At 41.9% G+C, this 25758-nt stretch overlaps 4 protein-coding genes across 6 annotated transcripts; 1 reads left to right on the top strand and 3 right to left on the bottom strand.

Annotated features, from left to right (window-relative positions):
• Positions 1–5365: 5365 nt before the first annotated feature.
• Positions 5366–8211, bottom strand: RB195_006737 (uncharacterized protein; the record flags this gene model as incomplete). 2 transcript variants are annotated; one of them, XM_064179989.1, is made up of 7 exons in its annotated part: positions 5366–5473; positions 5530–5649; positions 5722–5805; positions 5867–6246; positions 6329–6475; positions 6663–6831; positions 8191–8211. In XM_064179989.1, the coding sequence occupies 7 exons, from the start codon at positions 8209–8211 to the stop codon at positions 5366–5368; spliced, it is 1029 nt and encodes a 342-aa protein (XP_064036896.1). The 2 variants fall into 2 exon arrangements, with proteins under 2 accessions (XP_064036896.1, XP_064036897.1); XM_064179988.1 differs by lacking the exon at positions 8191–8211 and adding an exon at positions 7574–7603.
• Positions 8212–11493: 3282 nt separating this feature from the next.
• Positions 11494–13520, bottom strand: RB195_006738 (uncharacterized protein; the record flags this gene model as incomplete). The annotated part of the gene is made up of 5 exons (XM_064179990.1): positions 11494–11655; positions 12194–12295; positions 12397–12438; positions 13243–13382; positions 13484–13520. 5 exons carry the CDS (start codon positions 13518–13520, stop codon positions 11494–11496), a joined length of 483 nt encoding a protein of 160 aa, XP_064036898.1.
• A 4964-nt stretch (positions 13521–18484) lies between these two features.
• Positions 18485–19308, top strand: RB195_006739 (uncharacterized protein; the record flags this gene model as incomplete). The annotated part of the gene is made up of 2 exons (XM_064179991.1): positions 18485–18589; positions 19102–19308. The coding sequence occupies 2 exons, from the start codon at positions 18485–18487 to the stop codon at positions 19306–19308; spliced, it is 312 nt and encodes a 103-aa protein (XP_064036899.1).
• Positions 19309–19365: 57 nt separating this feature from the next.
• On the bottom strand, positions 19366–22114 carry RB195_006740 (uncharacterized protein; the record flags this gene model as incomplete). 2 transcript variants are annotated; one of them, XM_064179993.1, is made up of 8 exons in its annotated part: positions 19366–19470; positions 20092–20246; positions 20302–20420; positions 20499–20564; positions 20987–21110; positions 21177–21283; positions 21698–21759; positions 22052–22114. In XM_064179993.1, the coding sequence occupies 8 exons, from the start codon at positions 22112–22114 to the stop codon at positions 19366–19368; spliced, it is 801 nt and encodes a 266-aa protein (XP_064036900.1). The 2 variants fall into 2 exon arrangements, with proteins under 2 accessions (XP_064036900.1, XP_064036901.1); XM_064179992.1 differs by having other exon boundaries at positions 21698–21762.
• Between the last annotated feature and the right edge of the window lie 3644 nt (positions 22115–25758).

Raw genomic sequence — 25758 nt, forward strand, 5'->3', positions numbered from 1 at the left:
ATACGGGGTCGCAAATTATGGAGAGGAGGGTGCTTCCGTCCATTTCTTCCTAATTGCCGTAAAAAAACGGCCCGTTGTGGATGCGGTGCGTGCGCAGGGCTGGCGCGCTCCAATCGAACTCATTGTAGAACGCCCAAAGTCGTGTTTTCCGTTTTTTTTTTCAGCACCCCAGATTCGTGGGGTGATGCAGTGGAAATCACTCAACAATATAATCGTCATTATCAGTCACTACAGTGCTTCACCCAATGGGCAGCTCAGCGATCCCCTTCTTCCAGAACGGGGGAGGATAGGAGTGCAAGAAGTCGGCGACCGCTCAACGAATGTCATCGAAATTGGTGAAAGTTTTCTTAGTCAAGAAAACCTTAAGGGAGTGGAATAAGTGATAATCAGAGGAGAAATGGGGTACTGTGTTCGTGCCACTTCGTTTCTGATGGGTCGGTCTACTTAACTATAACGGGTCCCGCGTTATCATGAAAGGCATGCGAAGCTCGTCTCGGTCGCTTTACTGAGTGACAGAAATGACAGCGGCGACCGTGTGTCCTCGCGGGAGCAGCTCGTGGTGGAGCATTTCCCTCGAATTTCAATGCGGTGGCGTCTTGGTCTGTACTTCGAAGATCCTATCTTCTTTTGCGAAGCAATGGATAGTCCTGGTTTTAGTGGTTCCCTCCTCCGAAGCGCTGTCGGGTTGCTGTCGTCGCTCCACTTTTACGATGGCATTCATGGAAGATGACGGCTCGAAACTGCTCCAGTGAAATTGACATTGTGCTTGAAGTTAAGGAAGAGTACCTTGCTATAAGAAAATATATCTACATTCCTTCAGCGGAGAAGCTTCGAGAATGTTCTACAATCCCACATGAAACATCATGGGTATCAATCAAGAATCGGAAGTTGTCGAATCGGAAAAAAAAACCCAGGCGAGACATTCTTATCGAACTCATACATCCATGTAGGTTTTTGTATGTTTAGATGTGTTTATGTATGTTTTCAAAATATAAAGTGCTGTTAGCTCCCCATTTTTTCAATTGGTTGTTTATTGCCTTCTGCTTGACAAAAATCCTTTAAGCTACCCACAGAACAACCCACTGAAGAAAGAAGCCCCGTGGAGGTTGGGCGAACATGAAGAATGAGAGAACGACGTCATAGTTCTTTGTGACCTTTAAATGAAAGCATTTTTCATGCTGGAGAAGATTCAGTGGTAGTACTTCACCGTTGTTTACGCGGAAAATCCTTGAAATCTGTCGATGTACACACAGTAGGTCACTTATATAATCTAGCGTCCAGTGTGGCGTCCTCGATTCGTTCTTGGATTCGTGTCTTGTTTCTATCCAGGTAGTAGATGCATTCTTTTTGCCTCGTTCACATCATGCCCACAACATAATTCGAGGACAACAACACTGACGAAGGTTTCTAATTAATGTTATTACCGACATCCAATTAATTTCAACAAAAAAAGTTTCATTGAGATAAACATGCACTTCGCAGATTATTAATGTGCCTTCACTCAAGCGAACTTCAAATTTTATCGCTCAGTGAAACGATTCTTTAAAACTTGAGGGTAATTTCTGGAGCTGACGATTCTCCTTCAGTATTAGATATCAGGTTCAGTCATAAGTTGCTTTCATTTTCATGCATTTATTTTTCAACATCAAAAATGGTAACAAAAAATTGATAGTGACGTATTGAGCTTCCCTGCCAACTCTCTCTCTCTCCCTGTTTGATGTGGATTTTGTTCCAATATTGACTTCAAAATGTTGTCATCGATGTCTGAAGCAAAATCCGTTCTGGAGCTTGAAAGGGGAACCAAGAGCGACACCCCCTCCTCCTGGTTCTTCTTTAAAGGTCATATTTCCAGAACGGAATTTGACAAATCAATTTCTAACCGTCCGATCGATTATCACTGAACCACCGTACACCTTGCATATTTTTTGAGCGGTGTCCTCAGAACTATTATCTTGTTTGAATTCCCAAAGCAACGCATGGGGTAAATACTTTTTTTGACCCTCCATTCTCAAGGTGAACAAAAAAAAATAAATGTAGCTTGACTGCTGTCTAAAGAGCAACCGAAGTTATGGCTGCAGGACGATAACAATTCCTTGTCTGGGTAAACCATTTTACCCGTAAACAGTAACAAAAGGTACCATGTACTTGGGCGGAAGTCATTTACAACTCAGTCTAATAGAATTTGGGATGTGGCTCGTAAATACTATGTATCAGACTTTATTTACTGCAGAGAAAGCGCGTACCGCTTAATAGAAACCCAGGGACTGGAAATCTCAGTTCATTTAACGAACGTTTTCCATGAGAACGATGGACTGCGAAAAAAGTGGATCTTATTACTTGCGTGGGCGTTGAGAATACTTCTATCGGGTGATTTCTCCTCTAATTCACTTAGTTCGCCTTCTTTTCACGAGTCTAATTGGTGTAAACAATTGCTGGGTTCGTTGCTCGAAGCGTAAACTGAGATCTCAGCCGTTTCTGTTTTCGTAGCGGTGTTTCGCGTTCCCGCTTTCACTATCGGAATCTGCGTACGTGTTTGTTAGTGAGACGAACTGAACATCGAAAAACCAAAAAAAAAGCTTTTTTAATCGTAAAAAATCGTGTTAGCATATTTTACGGAACTAACTGAACCTCTTTTCAACAGCGAATATGCTGGCTTTTTCCATCTTTTCCTACTTTCTTGTACTATAGTCGAGTGTTTCTTTAGTCAACAATTCTCGCTCAGCTGAGCACGTTTGCGTAACAGTAACTCTGATCGAAGAGTCCATGGAGTAACGTAAAGAGCCTCAGTGGAATTTTTCTATTCATAATTTTAAAGACCCTTGTAACACGACCTCGAAATTGAATGAAAGTGAAATGGGACTCTCTGCAAGTGAGAACAAATTCATCACAGTCTGTTGCACACTGCACATTAGTCTGATTGTGAAGTTGAGGGAAGAGGAGCGGAATAGGATTGCAAAGGAACTGTTTGCGTTATTTCATCAGGAAGACCGTTCACAGTTTCTCAACAGAAGCTAATCTAACATGAACCATTAGTTAAAGGCATCACCCTACGAATCTGAGGTATTGATTTTAGGTGGATTATTCGTATGTGGGAACGTAGATTATGGAGAGAAGGGAGACTCTGTCAATTCTTCCTAAGTGCCGTAAAAAACGGCCAGGAAGATATGGCTTTCTGTACCGTTCCGGCGCACTATTTCCTACAACGAGTTCGATTGGAGCGCGCCAGCCTTCTGCACGCGCCGCATCTTTCGGGCTGTTTTTACGGCAATTAGGAAGAAATGAACGGAATCACCCTTCTCTCCATAATCTACAATCCCGTATACGAATACTCCACCTAAAATCCGTACCACTTCAGATTCGTATGATGATGCCTTTAGGCTCAGCAGCGCACAACCATCAACCCTAAGGCGATGGGTTCTTTCTTCCTCAGTTATGACGTTATGACAACGATAATACGCCCAAAGCGTTGTAAACGTGGAATATTTAGTCTTCATAATACTTGACTGGAAGGAAATATGTCATTCCCGAACAATAATGCATCTGGATGACTTTAAAGGTAGCATTTCACGAAATTGTGTGGAATCCCGTGACAAATATAGAGTTCGGGGAGCGGATTACGAATGCGAGCATCGTCCCGCTCAGTTTTCCCTAATCGTCCCTAAAAAACAGCATGAGAAAACCATTTCTTTCTACGAGGTGCGTTAGAACACGTCCCCTTGTACACGCTCCGGTTGTCGCAGCACCCTATTCATTGGTTTGGTTGAATAGGCGGTTTAAGTGACCTCATCGATCTTGGGCCGCTCCACACTCGTAGACGCAGTGCGTGTTCGAGCGTCCCCCCCCCCCCATCGTAGGAACGAACTGCGTTTCCTATATCCTTTTTCGGGATCATTAGTTGGAAATTGAGTAGAACCACACTCAAATTCGTAATCTACACCCCGAACTCTATGTTTTCCATGAGGTCCTCACATGACGTCAATTTCGAGGTACGCTCAGTTTAATCGTCGTTTAATAGGAGCTTCAAATGTTTGCTGGCCACAATCGCTTTCTGTGTCGCAAAGTTTAGCTCTTCTCCTTCATTACAAACGTGGTCACACTGCGATAATAGGATGTGGAAATAAAAGCAAGATCGCAAGATTAATGGAAGCTTTCGCGGTCCGGTTCCTTCCTCTAGTAAATACAATTCCGAGACGTCGTCTCCGTTACGATCTGTGCACCTAAAGATTACCTTCTCGAGTAATTCACTAGTACTAGTAAAGTATTTACGAGTAATTTACTACCGTTTACTTTACCAGTAATCTACTCTACGCTGTCGTCAATTACGTGGATTCAAAAGATTAGGTCATTAGGTGTATTCTGATTTCTGATGCTTCTGAGATCACTGATTGGCAGATTCTTAGGCGCATTTTGCGTTCTCGCTAGACTAGGTCTAAAATTATCATTGAAAATCTCCACAAACACTCCTTTAAGGTGTTTTGGAGGCGTGATGGAAAAATTACGCAAAAAAGAAGTACGCGAGCCACCTGAATTAAGCATAATGCAGTTTGTTTTAACAACTCCGTCAGTGATATCGTTAGTCGGGTGGGTGCAGCGCAGTTGGTAACAGGTTCCACTGTGACTAAACGGTCAATCGATGGTTCGAAACCGCACTGGAGCCAACCAAACATTTCACACCTATGAGATCAGTAAATTGAAGAAAAAGTTGTTTGGGAGGATAAAAACACAGACTTGATACATCAGCTAGCCCCGCAACTCATTGAAAGGCTAACCTCAAACGATTCTGAATTGAAGAGAATACGGTGGCGCATCCCATGCGGATTGTTTAACGCTAGACATTTTATCCAGTGTCCATCCTTTCTTAGTTAATATCAGTAGTTAGGCCCTGCTAATCTAGAGCGGTATAACTCAGGGAACCTTTCGCTCTTGGCTATAATCCTAATTACTTCCAAAATTATTTTTAAAAAAATCTAATCAATCGCCTGGACCTCATTATAGGCATAAACCGGATACACTACATAGTTGCGATCGAAATGGGACCTTCATTGGCTTCTGTCGGACTGCAGAGCTTCCATCATAAATAAATAAATACATAACATAAATAACATCACAAATACATAGAAAGAAATGTTGCGAGATGGACGAACGGCAGACCAAAGATCCCAATGCGCCACTTCAAACGCAACTGCTTACGCAATTGTACGAGGCTTCGGGTCGTTTAGACACAAATGTGATGTCCTCACTAACGAAAGACAAGGTTTACTCTGTGTTACTGCCAATTTCGCTCTTCACATAGTCGTGGAACGAACATTTTATTGAAAAGCAGTTCTATATACATGAATCTCTATATGGATAATACCAAAAGAAATCATTGAGCAGTGAGTTCTTCGCGTATTTCAAGCGGAGCACTTTGCATAATTTCTCGGATCATGTGCTCCTCTTCCAGAACTGTGAACTCGTCGTTCAAGCGAACTGCCTGGATGTGAATAATGCAGACAAAGCTTTTTTTTTGCAACAACACTTTGAGCTTACCTCAATTTTGTCGGCAATCAACTTCGCCGCTGGACTCAGTCTGGCAACCCTTTGCGCTCGCAGGTCGCGCTCCACGGCGAACATTCTTTGCCTTTCAGCCTCGCTCTCCTCGTACTTGCTCTGGATTTTTGAATCTCCAGCACGTAAAAAATAGTTCAAAATTGTAACCAGAAGATATCTTCGGGCACCAACCAATAAATAAGGAGTAAGCGTTGCTTTCCAAGCCTCCAGTGCGCATTTCAGCTCACGTTTTGTCAGCCTCTCATCCATTATAATCTGCAAATAAACGGTGAGGATTGAGGCGTAACTGACCAGTACTTTTCTGTATTCACGTTACTTTGAAATATTCTGCAACGGTGTCGTCAGTTGCCTCCAACAGAAACGGTGGCCTGTCGATTGGCTGAGGTGGTGGTGGTGGCAGCGGAGCTGGCGGTAGAATCTGATTTGTGCTCCCCCCTAGTGGAGCAACGACGTCGCCTCCGTTCTCTTCGTCGTAAATCCAGTGTACTAACACTTCGAGAGGAACAGAAGGAGGAGATGAAACGGCTGGCGGTTGCACAACCAATGTGTTGTCAGGATTTGGTTCCTGATTCGGCGGTATCACTCCCCAGGGGTTCTGCACCTGTGGAGCGCAGGTAACTGGAGGAGCTGGAGGACTTGTCGGATTTTCCAAGCGGTCTGCGTGGTGGATGAATACTGTAGGGAAGGTGTTTTGATCTGTAAATATTACAAGATTTCCACTTTAGGCAACCTGACCCAGAAATTTGTCGAGCTTGTGATTTGTTTTGTGAGTTCGTACCAAGTTTCTGGATTTTGTTGTTGTCTGGGCCAACTGCTACAGATTTTGCATCCTTCAGACGTCTTCGAAATTCACGGAGTGCTTGAGGATCAGGCCAGAAACCGTTGGTAGGAGAGTCATCGAGGGGAGCGCCACCGGGCTTGTTTACTGCAATAACAAAAAAATAATAGTTTGAAGGAATAGGAAGTAAATTTGAAATTGTAGCTCAGAAGATCTGAGCGCAGTAATTTTGGCATTTCTTTATGTGGGATGCTTAATTCCGGCAGATTTCCGAATATTTCTTCATTACCCATTCCAAAATGCGCGAAGTCAAGATAAAGGTGCTCAAACAGACCTTCTGGACTATTTACAGCACGAGGTTGCGGTTCGACGGTGTCAGAATTTTGTTGTTGCGTTCCTGCAGTCCAGAACGAAGAAGGTGCTCTGGCGCGACCTCCAACAGAGAAGTTGTTCGGTGCGGATCGAGTTGGAACGAACTCGAACAGGTGAAGCAAGGCAACGATCTGCAAATTTCGTCATTCGTGCACAGCGGAGCGGAATTTTTGCGATCAGTAAACATCTCCACTGCTTCAAGTGATGAAATGATTCCGATGCAGTTTTTCATAATGAAATGAAAACGATTACGAACTGTTTCACATTAGTTGTTCCTATTCTATTCCCATTCATCCCGCATCTTCTTACTGATCAATACTAGTGAAGCTTCATTTTTTTAGCTTGCTTCTACTAGTTTTTATTTTTTCAGTCAGCTTTTTGAGCTAAAACTATAGCTAAAGGTGGGCGAGTGTAGCGCAGTCAGTGAAAGGTTCGCAATGGCTGCACGATCGATTGGAGGTTCGAATCCGTTTTAGTGTCAACCAACCCTTTCACTAAAGGGTAAAGGATAAAGTTGATCAATCCCTATCCCTATGGGGATGCGCTTACGCGTTCTACTTCAACCCAGACTTTGTTTGAGGTTTATGAACGCTCCTCGCCTGTGCCAAGTCAGTGTTTTCGTCCTCCCAGATAAGTCTGATACCAATTTATCGACCGGATGAACGCCTTGGTTGACACTAGAGTAGTTTCGAACCATCGATCGATCGTGCAGAGACTGGAACCTTTTACCGACTCCGCTGCACATGCCACATGGTTATTCTTATATGATTATTAGAATGTATTGTACTGAACACTAGTGATGTACTTTGAATATAAGGTGACAGTTTGGGATTGGGATCTCCGATCGATTGTAACCACAGCGGAACCTCTTACCAACTGCGCTACACCGCCTATCCCTTTCATAACCTCGATAAATTGGTATCAGACTTATCTGGGAGGATAAAACACTGACTTGGCACATCGGTGAACCCCGGCAAGTCATTGTAAGGCTACTCACGCGTTCTTAAACTTCAAATGAGTTCTACATTCAAGTCGAAAGCGTAGGCTCATCCCCCAGAGGAGTCGATCGACCCGTGCACTTATCGTCTATCCGTCTTATAGCTAAAACTATGGATATTCAATAAAGCAAAACACTTCATTCAAAAAAATGGGATTTTTGGAAATTTTAGATACCAAAAAGAAACAAAAATGTTTTCCCTGCAAAACGTCAGCGTATCAGCAGTGGACTCTGCTAATTCTGAACTCATATACATTTCTAGAAAAAGTCAACTACTAAGCTTTTTTTCCTGAGTGTAAAACGTTACAGGAATTTTGGACGGTAAACGGAACCAATTAAATGCTTGCGATGAAAAAAAGCTTGTCATTGTGTGAATATCAGAATTCCATCAATGGAGTTGATGGAATTGATGGAGATCCCATCAAAAGTGCACAGCTCTGCGTGATCCTGACGAGTTATCAAGAAACATCTGTAAAGCAAAGGTTTTACTTACCTTGACCGAAGACCTCAGCATGTTTTCAGGTTGTGGATGTCGGCTTGATCAGCGCGGCGCAGAATCGCACTGAATCCACAGTGATCGAATAGAATGAGCGGTGTATTTGCACACCTGCTCTAACGTATCGCATACTGTCTTCCACAGTACAGCACGTCCAGGACGACAACAATCTGCGGTGATGTTTCTGCCTGTGATTCATTATTGGTGAGGGCTTTTTTCACAAAAGCGTGAAAATTCGACATTCTTAAAATGAATCTTATTATAATGACTGATCGATTACAAATACTTAGGTAGGCACAACAATTTTAGGTTTTTTTTTGTTCTTGTTTTCGAATGTCTTACGGAGTGGTAACTTGTTCAGAATCAGGCATTTGAGAGGATATGTTACAAGTATTCTGACTTTCTAGGATTTGACGGAGGAGAAGACGCAAAGACTTTAGTCGTAATAAAGAGTCTTAAGAATCTCGTGGGTCCTGCTGCGTGAGTCATTCATAAATGACAAATTTTTTCTTTCACAGTCGTAACATTCAGATTCAACAACGAACACAAAGACTATGTAAACCTTGATTCACTTTGATAAACTGGATTCGCTGAAAAACACCCCCACACTCTACCAAAAATTCACATTTTTCTTCTCTCCTACCGCCCTGTGGCCGTCAAAGTTTTCCCACCAAGTCCCGAACCTGCATCCACGCGAGAAAAATTCGAAAACTATTCCAAACCTTAAAACTTGCGGATGTCTTGGATGACGAATACGAGAGGAAGGAACGACTGAAAAAGATGGTGTGCTCGGGACCTTCAGTAAAATGGACTACCTTAGTACCTTAGTAAGGATGAAAATGTCAAATTGATTGCAATAATGTTTTTCGGTAGTCAGTCGTTTTGTTGCTTGAGCACCTGTCTACCGAAACTTCGCAGGTCAAATAGGCGAACTTTATGGTAATGATAATTACTGCATTAGCATTATTTGCTTCCTATTAATGTGCCTACGAGGTTTCTATGACGATTGAGTTGTTCGTTGATTTACTGAGCAGCGGACAAATGCGTGTTACCACCGGCGGCAGATGCGGTGGAACGCTGCAGCACTAAAGAAAAACCCGAAGCGTCACGCTAATAAAGGTCCCATATAAAAACCTCGTAGGGGGCACTAAGAGAAAACGTAGACAGAAGTATGTTGAGGGTCCAAGACACGAGTATTTTTAAACTATTATCATTATTTTTTTGTCGAACGCGGTTTAGCCCACGCCATAAACAAACTGTCACCTTTTATTCAAAGTACATCACTAGTGTTCAGTACAATACATTTTAATAATCAAATAAGAATAAACAGAGGGCAGGTGCAGCGGAGTCGGTAAAAGGTTCCCGTCTCTGCACGAGAGATCGATGGTTCGAAACTACTCCAGTGTCAACCAAGGCGTTCATCCGGTCGATAAATTGGTACCAGCCTCATCTGGGAGGACGAAAACAATGACTTGACACAACAGTTAGGTCGCAAATCACCGCATAGCCTAGACGCGCGTTCATGGATCTCAAACGACTCCGAATTGAAGTGAACGCGGTGCGCATCCCAGCCGGATTGATTTACGCCAGAAACTTCCGACTTCATCCTTTCAGAAATAAACATTTAGAAAGGAAAAAATCAAACGAAAGCTTGTGAGAGCCTGCGTCCTGTTTAAACTGTATACTTGGATAAGAATAGGGAATAAGTGATTCCGAAAAAATCCTACTAATTCCGCTAAAGAGGCATGGATGGCGGACGACAGGTGTCAACAAATGAAGACTCGGCAGAACGTCTTCACTTCTACTCTATCTACCGTACCGTTCACCACAGTTTTTGGCTCGTAAGACCTCTTTTCTGCAAGGAAGAATATTTCGCAGGTAGCGCTCGGGATGGCACAACGACAATGCGAACTTCATAAGAACTTCAATAAGATACCTCTGAGATATCAGGCTCACTCGGAAAACTGTTTTCACTTTTTTTTGTTGGAAATATTGCATTTTTTTATAAAGATTATAATAAAGAAGAAAAATTAGAAGATGTGAACAGGGAGCTTCTGTTCCATTTTTCGTTCCTCATAATAGGTAGATACGTCTAACTGGACTGCTATTTATTCAAAGCTCTTCAAAACTTTTTAAAGAAGAGATTTTTTTAAATGATCTAGGGACCCTTGAAAATAAAGTCGTCATATTTCCTAAAATTCCCATTCACCTGAGTTCCGAATCAAAGAAGTCAACAATTTAACCGATCGGTCGACGAATGTCATCGACTATTTTTGTGATTGGAAGTTTCTTGTTGGTAAACAAAAAAATCAGAAACCTTTTAAAGGAGAAATCCTTTAATGATCCACGGACCTTTGAAGATGAAATCCCTTCAAAAAATTTTTTAGAACAAATAAAATTAAGATGTCGAAGAAGAAAGAAGAGTCTAAATTTCATAGCAGATTACCTTCTCGAAAGAAAAGAAAGTTGTTTTGGTGCTTTTGTGAGTGAAGTTATGTACAGCGTCATACCGAACCCATAATTAAAGCTGCGGCTACCATGGATAAGGGATTACACCTCTTTTCAGGAGTACTATGTAGTTCAAGGCTGTTCGGGGCATTAGGTACCACAGCGACGTTGCTAAATCCAGAAGGTGCCACAAGTTTTTTGGATCTGATCTTTTTTCTATAAAAATTTAAAATTTAAAAAATCGGTAATTTTATTTAAAAAAAAATAAGAACTAGAAGTTAAAATTTAAAAAAAAAGTAAAAATATAAATTTATTTTCTTTTCTTTTATTTTCTTTTTCTCTTACTTTCCCATCGATAGAAATGGAGTTGAACGTATTTTCTTAGTCTTCAGTCTCCATAACGGACGCAACGAATCTCATCCCATCTTAAGGCTGGAATCCATTCGAGGTATTGATCGATTGGGCCCAACCTGACTAGGATCTACTTCTGTCCAATGCGCATTTCTTCGGTTTCTTTTTCGTCATATCAAAATTAGAAGTAAAATCATGCCCATGGCTAAGATCATAGATTGTATTTGCTTGTTTTTTTTTTCCCACGTTTTCATTGTAGAACACAAGGCGAAAATGTGAAAGATATTATTCTCTTCGGTGTTCGTTTAAAAGTATGCCACAAGTTCATGGTATTTAATGTATTTAAGCATTCAAAGGTACAGAAAGTACTATTTAAAAGCATTCAAATAGTATCTGAAATAAAAGAAGAGTGAAGGAAATCCTGTAATAGCAAATGCTGAAAATCACAGAAACAACTGGCGAACATTGATTCGCAAAAGCCGATAGATGTGGATCGGGAAGTCAGCCGTGTCGAGAGATGACCAGATGTTGTTGGAAGGCGACGCGGTCCGAGCATACGGTACCGCAAGCGACACATTGAAAGGATCGGCCGAGTGCGTGTGTGCTGACGTGCATACGGTAGAGGAGCGGATCGGAGAAGACGATCAGACAAGCCGAACATGCCTGAGAATCGCAATTATTACGTATGGAACTAATGAACTAAAGGACTACAAATGAAGCCTTGCGCGGCTAACGACATACTGTACTTTTTAGTAAGGCTCTAAGGGCGGTTGTAACTTAGTCGGTAAGAGGTTTCGCTATGTCTGCACGATCGATGTGAGGTTCAATTCCATTCTAGCGCCAACTAAGCCTCTCATCCCTCTGTGGTTCATAAATTCGCACCAGATCTGTTTGGGAGGATAAAAACACTGACCTGACACATCAGCTAGCTACACTAACTCATTGTTAGAGTCTAGTTACTTTCTTTTTCGTAAAACCTCAAATGAATAATGATAATGAACTGAAGATTAACGCTAACCCCTTTATTCTTAATACTAAGGCTTTAGCGTAGCAAAACACGATTCTTTCCATAAAAACTAAGGTTTTACAGGTCTTCTTTAACAAAAGGGGTGAAGAACAGCAGGAGAACTCTGCTATGTAGTATAATAGCTATAAAAAGGGTATGATGGTTTTAAGCAATAGAACCGCGGAAATCACAAACCAGCACTATTTCTCCAGTCCTCTTTTTTCGTTCGATAAAATTCCAGAAGTCTGCTCGGAACTTCCGCTCGGATTCAGGAAGGCTCAGATCTTCGGGTTCATCCTGTAGTTATAGCGTACAGACACATGTAGTAGACAAATTACAAGGGAAAGGGTACGGGTAGGATAGAGCAGGAAAAATAAAGTGACGAAAAATGTGCTAACCTGCATTTTTGTTTGGGGAAGCAGTGGCTTTTTGAATAAGGTCTGAAAAAAAGACAATTTTTGCTGGACCTCATAGAACAGTTACGTGTAGCTGGATAAGAAACGTAACGTTATATAATTTCAAGCAAATGGAGCTCAAGATTCTTCTTGCTCTTAATCGGTAGCGAGAGATTTCTTCTCACGAACGACGAGTTGCCCAAATTCTCAAAAATGCGTTTTTTCATTTAATTTTTTACTAGGGGAAGAAAAATGAAAAACGGAAAATGGTCGTTTTGGTTTTTGTGGTGAAAATATTATTCGTGAGAAATATTCATCGAAACTAAAGATGTCGGCAACGGCTACTAAATGCTCAGGAGTAAATGATCCGAAACAGCAAAAATAGTCAAATTTAGGCTGAGTGGCAGATAGAGGTTAGGGAAGGGAATCATGGAGGACCGTTCCATTCGAAAAAAGGTTTCCAAGCCTCAAGGTTGTTGTTGCAAACCCCAGGGTCGAGAATCGAAAAGAAAAATACGAAAATTCTATCATAAAATCATGTAAATAAACCTTTGCTATTTACTATGCAAACCCAATCAATTCAAACATTGAAATGTTGTAATTCGATTCAAAATTTAAACCAGGCTTAAAAATTAATGTCTAAAGTGGTTCTTCTTTGGGTCACAACAGTCTTTCAGTAAAGGTAGCAGGAAACGAATTCAGAGTTCGATTTCAGTGCATCGAAAAATACAGCGTGTGAGTAAAAAGGCCATGAGTTGGCCGGACTTCTCGCCCTGATCGATACACGGTTAAGCTCGATGGTTATTATGATAATAATTAGTTGCGAGCAGAACTCATTCATGCGCTCACCTGAAGCAGCAGAGGGGAGAATCGCGTGGGCGATGCAACTCGATTCCTTTGCATCATCATCTCGACGAAACTGGGCCCATACAAACACATACCGGCCACCGGGAGAATTCTCGGATTCGTCCTCCAATCATCGACATTCCCTGATTAGTGGATTCTAAGCATCACTTCGGGACTTTTATGAGCACAGCGAAGCTGCAACGTTTCGCAAACAAAAACACAGAAGCTTTTCTATTTAACTCACCATAAGGCTTAGAATACAATCCGGTGACAGTAGACATAAAATTTTCTCTGTTTTTTAAAATTCTTTTCGCTTCTGTATGAGAAATTTGAATGACTCAAACTTCTCGAAGGCGCGACGTCGAGTAGAAATCTGAAATTCAGCTGTGTGGAAGATGGTTGAGCACAAATTTTTCTGTATGATGTGATGTGCACTCCATTTAACGATGTTTCTTGAACTTCTGATGATAAAAAAATAAATTAGGTTGAGGAAAACGAATAGGTTTCGAGAACTGAGTAGCAGCACAGATATGTAACTCTAGCTGTGCCGTTCTGTAGTCGACATACACTCAAACAAATACAATAGTGGTTTTCTCCTAGCGTAAACCTGGATCCTCAGCTCATTCTATACCTAGCGGTGATCTCGAAAATCCGAAATTACCAAAAATGAGGTATTAGCATTGAAATAACAGTACAATATTAATACAAGCAGAGTTCAGTGTCTAGAAAATGAAAAAGTACCTGAAGTGGGTTTTCTTTTTTTTAATCCGTTTTTTTTAACAAGAAGTCCAGTGTCGAATAAAAATTCAGGAAATAACTATGGATTTAAAGCTTAGATGAATATCTCTGCCCGAATAAATGCTCGAGACGAACAAAAAAGCCATATTTAAAAATTCGGGCTTTAGCACCTCATACAATAAGGACGACTTTGTCTATTTTCAGGAGGAAGCAACCAAACGTTTCGTATGGTGCATTTGTCTTAAACGATCATCTATTTGTGATACATGTGCTACGTTACATTTAAGAAAAAACAAATAACATCAAAGTATTTTGTATTATATGTGTATATTTATATTTTTACATTGCGTGGATATACGTCCAGGCTTACGATGAAGGAATGAGTTACTAAAGGCTATAGTAAATCACTACAAACTACTATAAATTGCTATAAATTCCTATAATTATTAAACTATTACTATTACTATCGACCACCAAGGAAAACTCTACTCAGCGGACTCCTTCTTCGGTATGTGTTCCTTTGCTGCTAGAGAATAAAACAAAGCCGGTGCCATTTATCCACTATGCACACCTAAAGCATGGAGAGAACAGCAAAGCACAACGTTGAGATGATTTGGCCAGTGCTGTGTGCATATCTGAACGAACATCAAAACATTAAATGTCGAACCGTTGACGCCGCACGCCACAGACTACCCACGGATCTCTTCTTCAGCTGAACTGAGACATTTTGGAATGCACTTTGTTTACTCGTCCTTTCCACGGACGTCAATGTTGAATGAAGTGGTACTTCGGGGACAGTCGCTGTGATCTTTCCACTGTTGGTTTCTCTGAATGCTTTCTGATCAGAACGACGTCTCGGAGTTGTTCGGAGTTGAACTCGGACCTTTACGCTGAATCGAGTGAACTATTGTAGAATCTGACGATAATTTTCCAGGTAGAAGGCTGCAACAACTTTTGTTAGTTGTGTTTGTTAATCGGAAATCCACACCACGTCAGATTCGTGGGGTGATGCCTTTAAACGAGCAACATGCATTTGATGTAATTAATAAGTGATTTTCGCCCGTTCCTGTCTATCTGGAAGAGAAACGTACATGGTGGTCATTGATTAAGGTATTGAATCTCCCGATTTCAATGATTTTTTGGGCGGGTGTAGTGTAGCGGTTAAAGGCTCCGCTTCCTGCACGATCGATCGCAGGTTCGAATCCGCCCTAGTGCTCACCAAGCCTCTCATCGCTCCGGGGTCGACAAATTGGTACCAGACCTGTCTGGGAGGCCAAAAACGCTGACTTTACACATCGGCTAGCCACCGCAAGTCATTGTATAGGTCAGTTACACGTTCGTAAACCTCAAACGATTCTAAATTGAAGTGAACGTGGGGGCGCATCCAAAGCGGATTGATTAACGCCAGAAACTTTATCCTTTAAAGATATTGGAAGGGTGGTGATTGAGGCAAATGAAACATGAGTCACGAAGAGAATATTTGTCAAACCTCACTGGAGAGATAAACAAATCTTGATCTTGAAATTCTTGAAAAGAAACGTCTGTCTCGCAGAGTGGTGGCCCACTTTTTGAGGACTGTTATCAAAAAATATAAAAAAAAAGATTATCTGGTCTGTTACGCCGATATCTCTTTTCCCATACGTCTATTTTAGAAAGAAGTTGTTTGACTCAACTTGGGGGTTCTCATTCACTGAGCGACCATCGCTGTCGGAGTGACCAGGAGCCGTCGTGAAGAAGTGAAATGCTGTCAACAACGACGAAATACCACGCAACAACAATACCAATCCTGCACTAACGGTTTCCTTTGGTTTTCTACTCCTGAAATTTACCTGCTAATATATATGCTGAATAAAAATTACCGCTTGATTTTTCACTGGTTGACCATCCAGATTAATGTTGCCTCCATACCATGAAAATGCATCAAAACATAATCGTTTGAACTGTTACACAGTAAAAATTTTTAAGAGCAAGAAGTGTCTTCCTAGTGCTCTGCAGACAATAAGGTATGAGAGAATGCAGCATTGAATGCCGGAACAAGGATCCCTAACGAAAACTCGGAAAACGACCGGAAGAAGGAAAGTTGAATAAATCGTTAAGTGTTGGTGCGAAAATCTCTAGTTTTACTTCTTCTGTGTAATGAAAAAATACGGCAACTTCTCGTGGAGCGATTTCCCGTTCATTAATGCGGTAGCAAAAATTGCTCACAAAATATTCGTTCACATAAAATCACTTAAGATTGCTTATCTACAACATTTTGCATGAACTCTGAAAGTGACGGTGCGGCACCGTCGGGCACAGTGGGTTGTTCTTATCTTGTCACGAGATGGAAATCTCAGAACAATTTATAGATAATGAAGATTTCTCTCCTTTGGATCCTTGGGATCTATACAAAAACCAGCTTATTGTTGAGGAAGGAGCGAAATGGGACCAACTATTCGGAAAAAGCAAGAATTGCAACATAGCCTAGGGTTATAGTTGGAGAAAGTATTCAAGTACTCATACCTTCACATTTCATCAAGACGTGTAAAGAATGCTGAAGGGAAACTCACGAAATTATTTGTTTATTGTTTTTCCTTCATTTGTGCAACTTTGTGGCTTCAATGTGTAAAATTGCTGTTCGTCCATACTTCCAACCCTTGCTACAGGGAAAGACGTTATCAAAACAGCCAATAAAGTCGCGATTAAGCACAATTGCACCTGAATTTTGTTTTGGACTTTTGTTGTATGTGGATGAACGAACTTTGTTCGTGCACTGGAGCAGAAAACTTTGAAAATCCACTTTACGTCATTTTTCTTTCACTTCTTTTCCACTTTGCACCTCCTTTTAGTCTCAAGAACAGGGTTCAAATTGAAGGAACCCGAACAGAACTTTTGAAACACATAATATGCTTCATTATACAAAGCGCTCTTTAGCAAGGAAGAAAATGGAACTTTCGGCCAATTCTTATGCAACTATTTCAACCTATACTGATTACTTCACAAATATTGGATCCGCCGCACCATATCGAGTTGAGTGGTGTCGTTTTCAAAACGATTCGAGGCCCTTTCTTTTCTGTGAAACTCTGCAGCCCGGCTATTTTAGCACCTCAAATAAGGCTGACCTATTGCGCCCAGGGCAACATTACGTCGTCATAAAATTTAAAGGCATCACCCCACGAATTTTAGTTGGTACGGATTTCAGGTGGAGTATTCGTATACGGGATGGTAGATTATGGAGAGAAGGGTGATTTCGTCCATTTCTGCCTAATCGCCGTAGAAAACGGCCCGGAAGATACGGCTTCGAGCGCTCCGGCGCAGTATATTTTCTACAAGAAGTTCGATTGGAGCGCGTCAGCCCTGTGCGGCGCCGCATCTTCCGGGCCGTTTTTTACGGCAATTAGGAGGAAATGGACGGAATCGTTCCCATCTCCATAATCTACTGTGCCGTATACAAATACTCCACCTGAAATCCGTGCCACCTCAGATTCGTGGGCTAATGCTCTTAACAATTCTCAACACTCTCATCATGATGGCTGTTCATCCTCCACCGCTGGATTTATTACTGACGGCTGGATAGCTCGTTTTTACGTGAATTGTTCGTTGTTAGAGTCAAGGGGGACTGGTTACTGTCAGGACTGTATATGGAACAGAAGGAACAAGACAATCTAGATCTCATTTTTTCATTACCAGACAAGTGAACTGAGCGGTCGCATTAAGTAACGGCATTCACCATTTCATCTTCATTAGAATGCGATCATTCTTAATCTATAATTTGATATGAATGATTCTTGGAAAAAAATTGGTTTAAAAATTTATTCTAAATATAAATATAGGACTTCACGTGATGTTCTCCTTCCAACGCAAAAATAGTGATGGTCTGTGGTACTATAGGCACTGGTTGAGGTGCGAAGATAGCCGGGCCGCAGAGTCTGACAGTGCAGAAATGATTTTGTTTCTGTCACTCAACTCGAAATGCTATGGCGAATTCCGATTTCTTCTAAATTTATTGGTGCAATGTTGGAATAGTCGCATTAAATCGACTGAAAGTGCTGTCTTCTTCCTTGCTGAAGAAAGTTGTGAAAAGACGGCGTTATAAGAGAGGAAGAAGATCCACACAGAGGAAGAGAAGCATTACAAACCAGAAAACACTATGTTTCAGAGGTTCTGTTTGAGTCCATTCAACTTGAACCCCTGTTGTGGAGGTCAACAAAGGTGCAAAGTACAGAAATATTTTGAAGAAAGAACAAAAGGTGGACTTACGAAGTTTGCGCTACTTTAGTGGACCAACGATACGTACATACATACAACGATTATTTTACAAAATTCAGATGTGTAATAGCTGTGGATACTCGGAACATTAATGGATGTTTCGATAATCTCAGTCTCTTCAACAAAGGTTTAAAGTAAGGACAAATCACAATTTTACAAAACCGCAAACTCGCACAAATGAGGAAAAAACAACAATACTTGTTCTCTTGGGGCCATTTTGCATTTTCGTTACGTTTTGCTTTTAACAATATCCCTGTTTATGGATGGATCTCAAAGAGGGGAATCAGATGATATTGAAGCTGTTCTGAGATTTCCACTTCGTGGGAAGATAAAAGCGAGCGACGGTGCCGTCCCTTCACTCATGGTCGGTTTTTCAGTGTTCTGCTTCGCATTCTTCGCATTGGATCCAAGCAAACTCAACTACCTAAATATGGTCACCTCGATAGCAATGTTCGAAGATCACTGAATATTCAGATGACTACCTGAAGGCACGAATGAATCAATTTAAGGGTGAAAATTATGTTTGTTGGTGAATCCTTTTAGCATAGAAGATATATCGAAGAGGGTTTCCAGTTCAACCTGGAGTTGAACGTCGGATACAGTCAGCGCCTGAGCCTGAAGTAAACTACGCAAATGTACCAGGCTTCAGGTCGTTCTGATCCGACTGTACGTCGACCTTCAATAACTTTGATTCAGGATTTTATTCGGCAGCACTAAGTTGCGCTTTCAGATACAATAGATGGCTGTTACAGACTGTGTGTTTTCGATAATCTCTCGAAGAGTTCAGCCTGAGAGTGGCGAAGAAGTTTTTCCTAGGACATCGCGTTGCAAAATAACTGCGCCTGAGGTGTCGAATGTCTTTGCAGAAAATTTCAGCTACTTCTGTTGCTTCAAAGAGGAGGAGGGCATGCATACTATACGAGAGAGCTTCATGTAAATTCGTCTGCACACGTCTTTGCTCCTCAGTTATTCAGTGTAGGAGAACACTCTCCAAGAGATATCGATGAGTACTTTTTCATGAAGATGGAATTCCACACATCATCTTTGATCAGTGCGCTTTATTGTTCGATTATTAATTTATAAGCAAACGATGAACTTTCCATCGCTCAAAGACGAAATTGATCTTCACTTCGTTTGATTTCACGCAAATGGCATCTGTTTGCCGATGCACCGCCCACATTTGTAGATCGAACACACCTTCATGTAGTCGTACATCGATGGCTCCGTTAGCGTTCCGATCACATCCTGCAAACAGCGAAAGTAAGTACAGTAGTTTTAGTCGTTTCCAATAGAGGAAAAAGATTTGCGATCATGGTGCAACTATGGATGATTTTTTGGACTCTGAAAAACTTTACGGTGTGCCAGACGCGTTCAGCAGGCATGTGATGCATCCGTTCTAAGTGTGTCACCTTACTCCTCTTACGAACTCTGCCCTACCAGCTTTGCTGATGGACCCCTTCGGGAACATCAGCGCAAGCGGTGGTCACGTGCGTCACAACCATAGATGCGTTGTCGGAGTCAGTGCGGCGACTCTCTCCAGTTTTGGATGGTCGGCGCAGGGCCCACTTCACTTCTGGTTCACGGTTGACAAAGGGGTCCTCATCAATTGAACTTCACCCCACGAGCTAGACCCCTTCTCCTGAGGAAGGCCCTGCTCCTCCCTACCGCATCTATGGTTACGATTGAACGAGTTTGGCAGCGAATACAGAGCCAAGCATATCTTCAGTCATCAAATTTGTTTTTTTTTTGTTTATTTTTTCAAAATACCACAATTCCTGAATAGCAATATCTGTGGTCTCATTGTGATTTTCTGCTGCCGCATTCAAAGAAGTTTTGAGGAAAGAATATAAAGCGTAAGTCCTGCACCTGGAATGCGGGATCCAGTGTTTCTATGGTGGTCTTCCCAGACTCTGCATAGTGATCTTTTCCAACGTGCATTATTGAAGTGTAGTCGTATGGAAGATTGTAGGTACTCACGTCAGCAGGGTCCAACTTTTCAAATTGGAAATGGGTGCTTAGATCTTAAAGGCAATGAGATCTTTCAGTGTATTTTTCTGCAAATGTTGCTAATATCACCTTGAATCGCGTTTTCTTTGTGCACCTTGATAAAGTTGTCCCTGTCCGGACGTCTATGCTCATGGTACAGACCAACAGTGTGCAAAAGCATTTGCATAATGGTTCTCTTGCCCATACACCTAAAAAATATGAGGGTGTGGAAACATTTCTGGTTACGTTCTTCCCTCCAACTCTCTTATCGATCATAACAAGCTCACCCATATTTGCCATTCTCCAGCCTCAACAAGCTCACCCCTCCGAATCGACCAACATAAGCACTACATCTGAATTCGTTAAGTATAGACACAGGTGTGACACTGGCTATAGAGAGTTCGCCGAATTTCTAGTCCTGGATATGGTAAGTTTTCGAAGGAGTAAGAGACGAGCTTCGCTTAGCTTGGAACTATTTGCACAAATACAAAAAATGTCTTCAGTCAAGGATTTGGAGAGTCATGCACGCGTGAGGGTCGCTCCTAGCTGCGCGACCCGTCTAACGCAGACGGACGTCAATGGAAGGCTCGTTTTAAGCAGTAGCTGAAGTCAATCGCTTTTTTTCTTGGATTTTTTCGCTCCAGGCTTGTAAGCATATTTTTGAGGGCTGGTGAAAATAAATACAGAGAATTGCTCGTTTGGAACCCTACCAAACTGGAATGAGAAAGGGATCCGCGTCAAATACAATTTCAAATGAATGAAAAAAGACTCGTACCCTTCATACTTTATGTTCGCAATTTCAACGTAGTCCTCTTCCGCTGATCTGCTCCTGAAGGCAACACAGGTGTTTTTGCTGATTTTTTCCATCGCAGCAAAGATCTCCTTCTTCTCTTCAGGACCTGAAAGTCAGAGATGTTCTTTCCTATAGAAATAGCACTCGATTGTGTTGTTCATCGCCAACTCACTGTAGTCCCCTGAAATCACATAAGGTATGACATAGTTTCCGCTTTCATCCTGGTACTTGTCCCATTTATAGGGGGAATCTGGTGGAAGAGCACTCCGTCCGAATCGCCTGAATTACAGTAAATGTCCCTATTTACGGAGATCTTGCACTGTTCTTGCCTCATAATCCAAAAACCGTAAGTAATAATTGATGTGCAAGTTAGTCGGATTTTTTTTTCCAAAAAAAGAAACGTATTTGAATAAAGTGGCGAACAAAAGTATGACGACTTTTCTCTTAAAGCTTTTGCTAGAATTTTTCGTCTTCTTCTGGAAATAGGAATCTATGATTCCTATTTGTTTTATTTCGCTTGAGAACGCGTGAGATTGTCATCTGTACAAGTCTATGATTCAAAAAAGAGTAAACAAGAAATGGGACTGTTTATATATTTGAGTTACTTGTGTTACAACAGATTAGAAGTGATATGTAGTTACGTGACCATCTCAGCATGAAAAATCTAATACTGGAGTAGTGAGTGGCACACACCTCCTTTCTCCTTGATGACGCAGCGCACCTCCTCCATACGTCAACAAAAAGGGGAACGGCTCCTTCTGCGAGACAATGAAATATTCGGTTAATTTTCTGATTGAGTTACGATATGCTTATTTATAAGGTGCTATGCTCTCTGTTACAGTACAACGATTGCTTTTTGTGTAGGACACCATGTGGTCGTTTCACAGAACATCACGAAGAAAACAAAACGAGGTCCATTGCGAATGTTATTTCAATTTTTTTAAATCTGCTAGTTCAGGCCTTTGTTCCACGTTTTGAAGGTTGTCCAAAAGCAGTATTTGATCTCTTTGACTGGCGGTCTTCCTGGATATAATGCTGTACCCTTACCGGTATCGCTGCTGCCACTGTTGCAAGCAGCGTGCAGCTGTAGATAAACAACACGACGTTCATTTCCTGAAAACCTACTCGTGTCAAAGTTTACTACGAATAACAATGACAAAAACCAATATAGGAATGCAATTCCAACAGACGAGATCATAAAGATATAATTGTGAGAGTGAATAGGACACGTGGTGGTCCGGAAGATCCTATTTCTATCTAAAACTTGTGCGTTTTATATCCGAGTTCCTTCTTACCCCCATACAACAGCAGAATCAAGTTTGGATCTGCCACGCATTTGAAGACAGCGTATCATGAGATTGACGCAGCGTGGAAACCCAATGAGGAAAACACAGAGTTGGTTTGTAGATTACGATCGAGGTCCCGTCCACTTTCGCCTAATCGCCCCCCAAAAAAAACGTGGAGAACGGCGTTCGTTCCTGCGAGGCAAAGGTAACGCTCCTCGCTTATGCGCGTCCCGCTTCCACGAGTGACCGCACAGAGTTACTCTATTCGAGTAAAACCAAGGCTGCAGGCTGTTGACAGGGGCATGGGCCGGAGCATGTAGAACTATGTCGCGTTCTAACGTATCTCGTAGGAATGAAGGCTATTTTCCATGCCGTTTTCAACGAGGACCAGGGGAATCAAACATAATAAATTTTAATAATTTGGAACAGGGACTCCATACTGTTCCACATTGTCAACCTCGTGATATGATGTGGTGCCTTTAAGGTAGCCAGTCGCCCTTGGCGCCTCTTCGTAAATTCGTGTCACGTTGCTCCTCCATTTCTGTCTACCCTGTATCCTATTTGTCGTTTTTGTCGCCACTGCGATCTGGTGCTGGGCGCAAATGCGGATCGATCAAACGAACAACAAGTGATCAAGTTCCGAATTCCGTCAAGCACCATTTGCGAGGTAGTTAAAGGAGTAGAATGTGTTGTGAGAAAGGAGCCCGAATTTTCCGTGTTTGCGAGGAAAAGCACACCTTCAGCCCGGTATTTACACACATTTGAGGAGTTCGTCTAGCCAGTAGTGAGCGTGACTTATTAGACTTTTCTTCGAATCGACATTACCCTTCTATCACAGTGTGTACGTATTTCAAGCGATGGAATGGCGCGTTGATACAGTGTTGGTGCTCGCATGCACACGATAACAACGAATAAGTGGCTTGAACCTGGTTTTATCCGTACGTATATCAACTTTCTCACATGTCACTACGGATACTAGGCAGGAACTGGACATCATGAAGCTCTTCTTCCTCAAAGTCCCCGTTGGGTGCGAGTGTCTTAATCTTCTAGCTGTCAGGGTAATGCACACGGACTTGACAAAAAGCTCAGTTAGGGAGCAGATCGGAAAATTTGCGGCTTAGACCTCTACAGACGGCTTTGGTGCCACGCAGTTGGCAGGCAAACATAGCAGTCTATGCGCAAACAACATTGTCTATTAACTTCGGTAACGATGCAGGTCTTAGGTATGCCCTGTTGCGGACTGGGTGGAGCAGCGCCAGCGCCGATGCGTCGAACGCTGCTCAGAGTTAAGAGGACGAACTTTAAGTAAAGAGGAAAGGAGCTAAAGCAGAAATTTGGAGGAAAAACTAAGTCACGTTGGTGCTGTGTTGAATATCACCCACTTTTTATACAGATTTTTTCAATAAAGTTCTCAGAAAAAAAACAAAAGTCAAATGAAACTTTGATAGAGGAAAATATCAGTGTAATAAAGGTCTAAAATAGAAGTCCTGACATTTTGAGAATGACGAAGGATTATTCATGGAAAAAATCGGAGCGGGTATTACGCACAGCGGGTCCTTCAGGAAACTTGAAAGCACATTGAACATTCATTGCATGCTGACATTTGGAATGTTGTGATGTACCGTGATTATCAAGAGCTTAAGTAATTGGTGCGAAAGATAAGTGATGCGCTTCATGATGCTCTAAAGATTTGCTACAGTTCGGTCGACGCCAAGGAAAGTGTAGACTCTTCGAGAGGAATCGCTATCTGCACGATAGATTAGGGGTTCAAATCCGCCCTAGTCCCAACTAAGCTTTCCATTCCTCTGCGGTCGATAAATTGTTTTCAGAATTCTCACAATCATTACATTTCAGACTTGCCTGGGAGGATAAAAGAACTGACTTGACACATCGGCTAGCCCCGCAAGTCACCGTATGGGCCAGCTACACGTTCGCAAACCTCAAACGATTCTGAACTGAAGTGGTCGTGGTAGCGCATCCAATCGGATTGATTAACCTCAGAAGCTTCATCGTTTGTCCTTTGTAATTTGGTCAACAGTAATGCCGGCTTTTCTCGTTTGGACATGCATCTGTGTGGACTGTTATCCTTGTGTAACTTGTGATAGCTCTTGAAAAAAAAAACGGATGATGAAACAGTCTGTATAACGAGAGGAATGAAGAAAAGAAAGGAATAGAAAATGTCGTAGAGTTCTCAATTGTCTTTATCTTCATTTCGCTTGATGATCAAACAATTGTGTCCCTAGCCACATGGATCCCGTTGTGAAACTATGTTCTTCACCTGAAATCATACAGATCGCTTGCTTCAAGAGTGCAGGTGGTGAACATCCACTCACGTGAGCCAGTGTAAACTTTTGTTATCTTTCCTGCATCCCGAACACCTGTAAATGATCGTACATTCCTGCTTCCATTCTCAAGGAAAAGCATGTAATGAATGTATACAAACCGCACATCAGTGTCACGTGTTTCTACGGCTTCTACTACTTCTACAAATACAAACACTTGCTGCAAATACTATCAAGAATAAATAAAATCTTGGCGAGGATGCGCTACCACGACCACTTCAGTTCAGAATCGTTTGAGGTTTGCGAACGTGTAGCTGGCCCATACGGTGACTTGCGGGGCTAGCCGATGTGTCAAGTCAGTTCTTTTATCCTCCCAGGCAAGTCTGAAATGTAATGATTGTGAGAATTCTGAAAACAATTTATCGACCGCAGAGGAATGGAAAGCTTAGTTGGGACTAGGGCGGATTTGAACCCCTAATCTATCGTGCAGATAGCGAATCCTCTCAAAGAGTCTACACTTTCCTTGGCGTCGACCGAACTGTAGCAAATCTTTAGAGCATCATGAAGCGCATCACTTATCTTTCGCACCAATTACTTAAGCTCTTGATAATCACGGTACATCACAACATTCCAAATGTCAGCATGCAATGAATGTTCAATGTGCTTTCAAGTTTCCTGAAGGACCCGCTGTGCGTAATACCCGCTCCGATTTTTTCCATGAATAATCCTTCGTCATTCTCAAAATGTCAGGACTTCTATTTTAGACCTTTATTACACTGATATTTTCCTCTATCAAAGTTTCATTTGACTTTTGTTTTTTTTCTGAGAACTTTATTGAAAAAATCTGTATAAAAAGTGGGTGATATTCAACACAGCACCAACGTGACTTAGTTTTTCCTCCAAATTTCTGCTTTAGCTCCTTTCCTCTTTACTTAAAGTTCGTCCTCTTAACTCTGAGCAGCGTTCGACGCATCGGCGCTGGTGCTGCTCCACCCAGTCCGCAACAGGGCATACTTAAGACCTGCATCGTTACCGAAGTTAATAGACAATGTTGTTTGCGCATAGACTGCTATGTTTGCCTGCCAACTGCGTGGCACCAAAGCCGTCTGTAGAGGTCTAAGCCGCAAATTTTCCGATCTGCTCCCTAACTGAGCTTTTTGTCAAGTCCGTGTGCATTACCCTGACA

Source organism: Necator americanus, chromosome I (assembly GCF_031761385.1).
Source record: "Necator americanus strain Aroian chromosome I, whole genome shotgun sequence".
Classification (NCBI taxonomy): domain Eukaryota; kingdom Metazoa; phylum Nematoda; class Chromadorea; order Rhabditida; family Ancylostomatidae; genus Necator; species Necator americanus.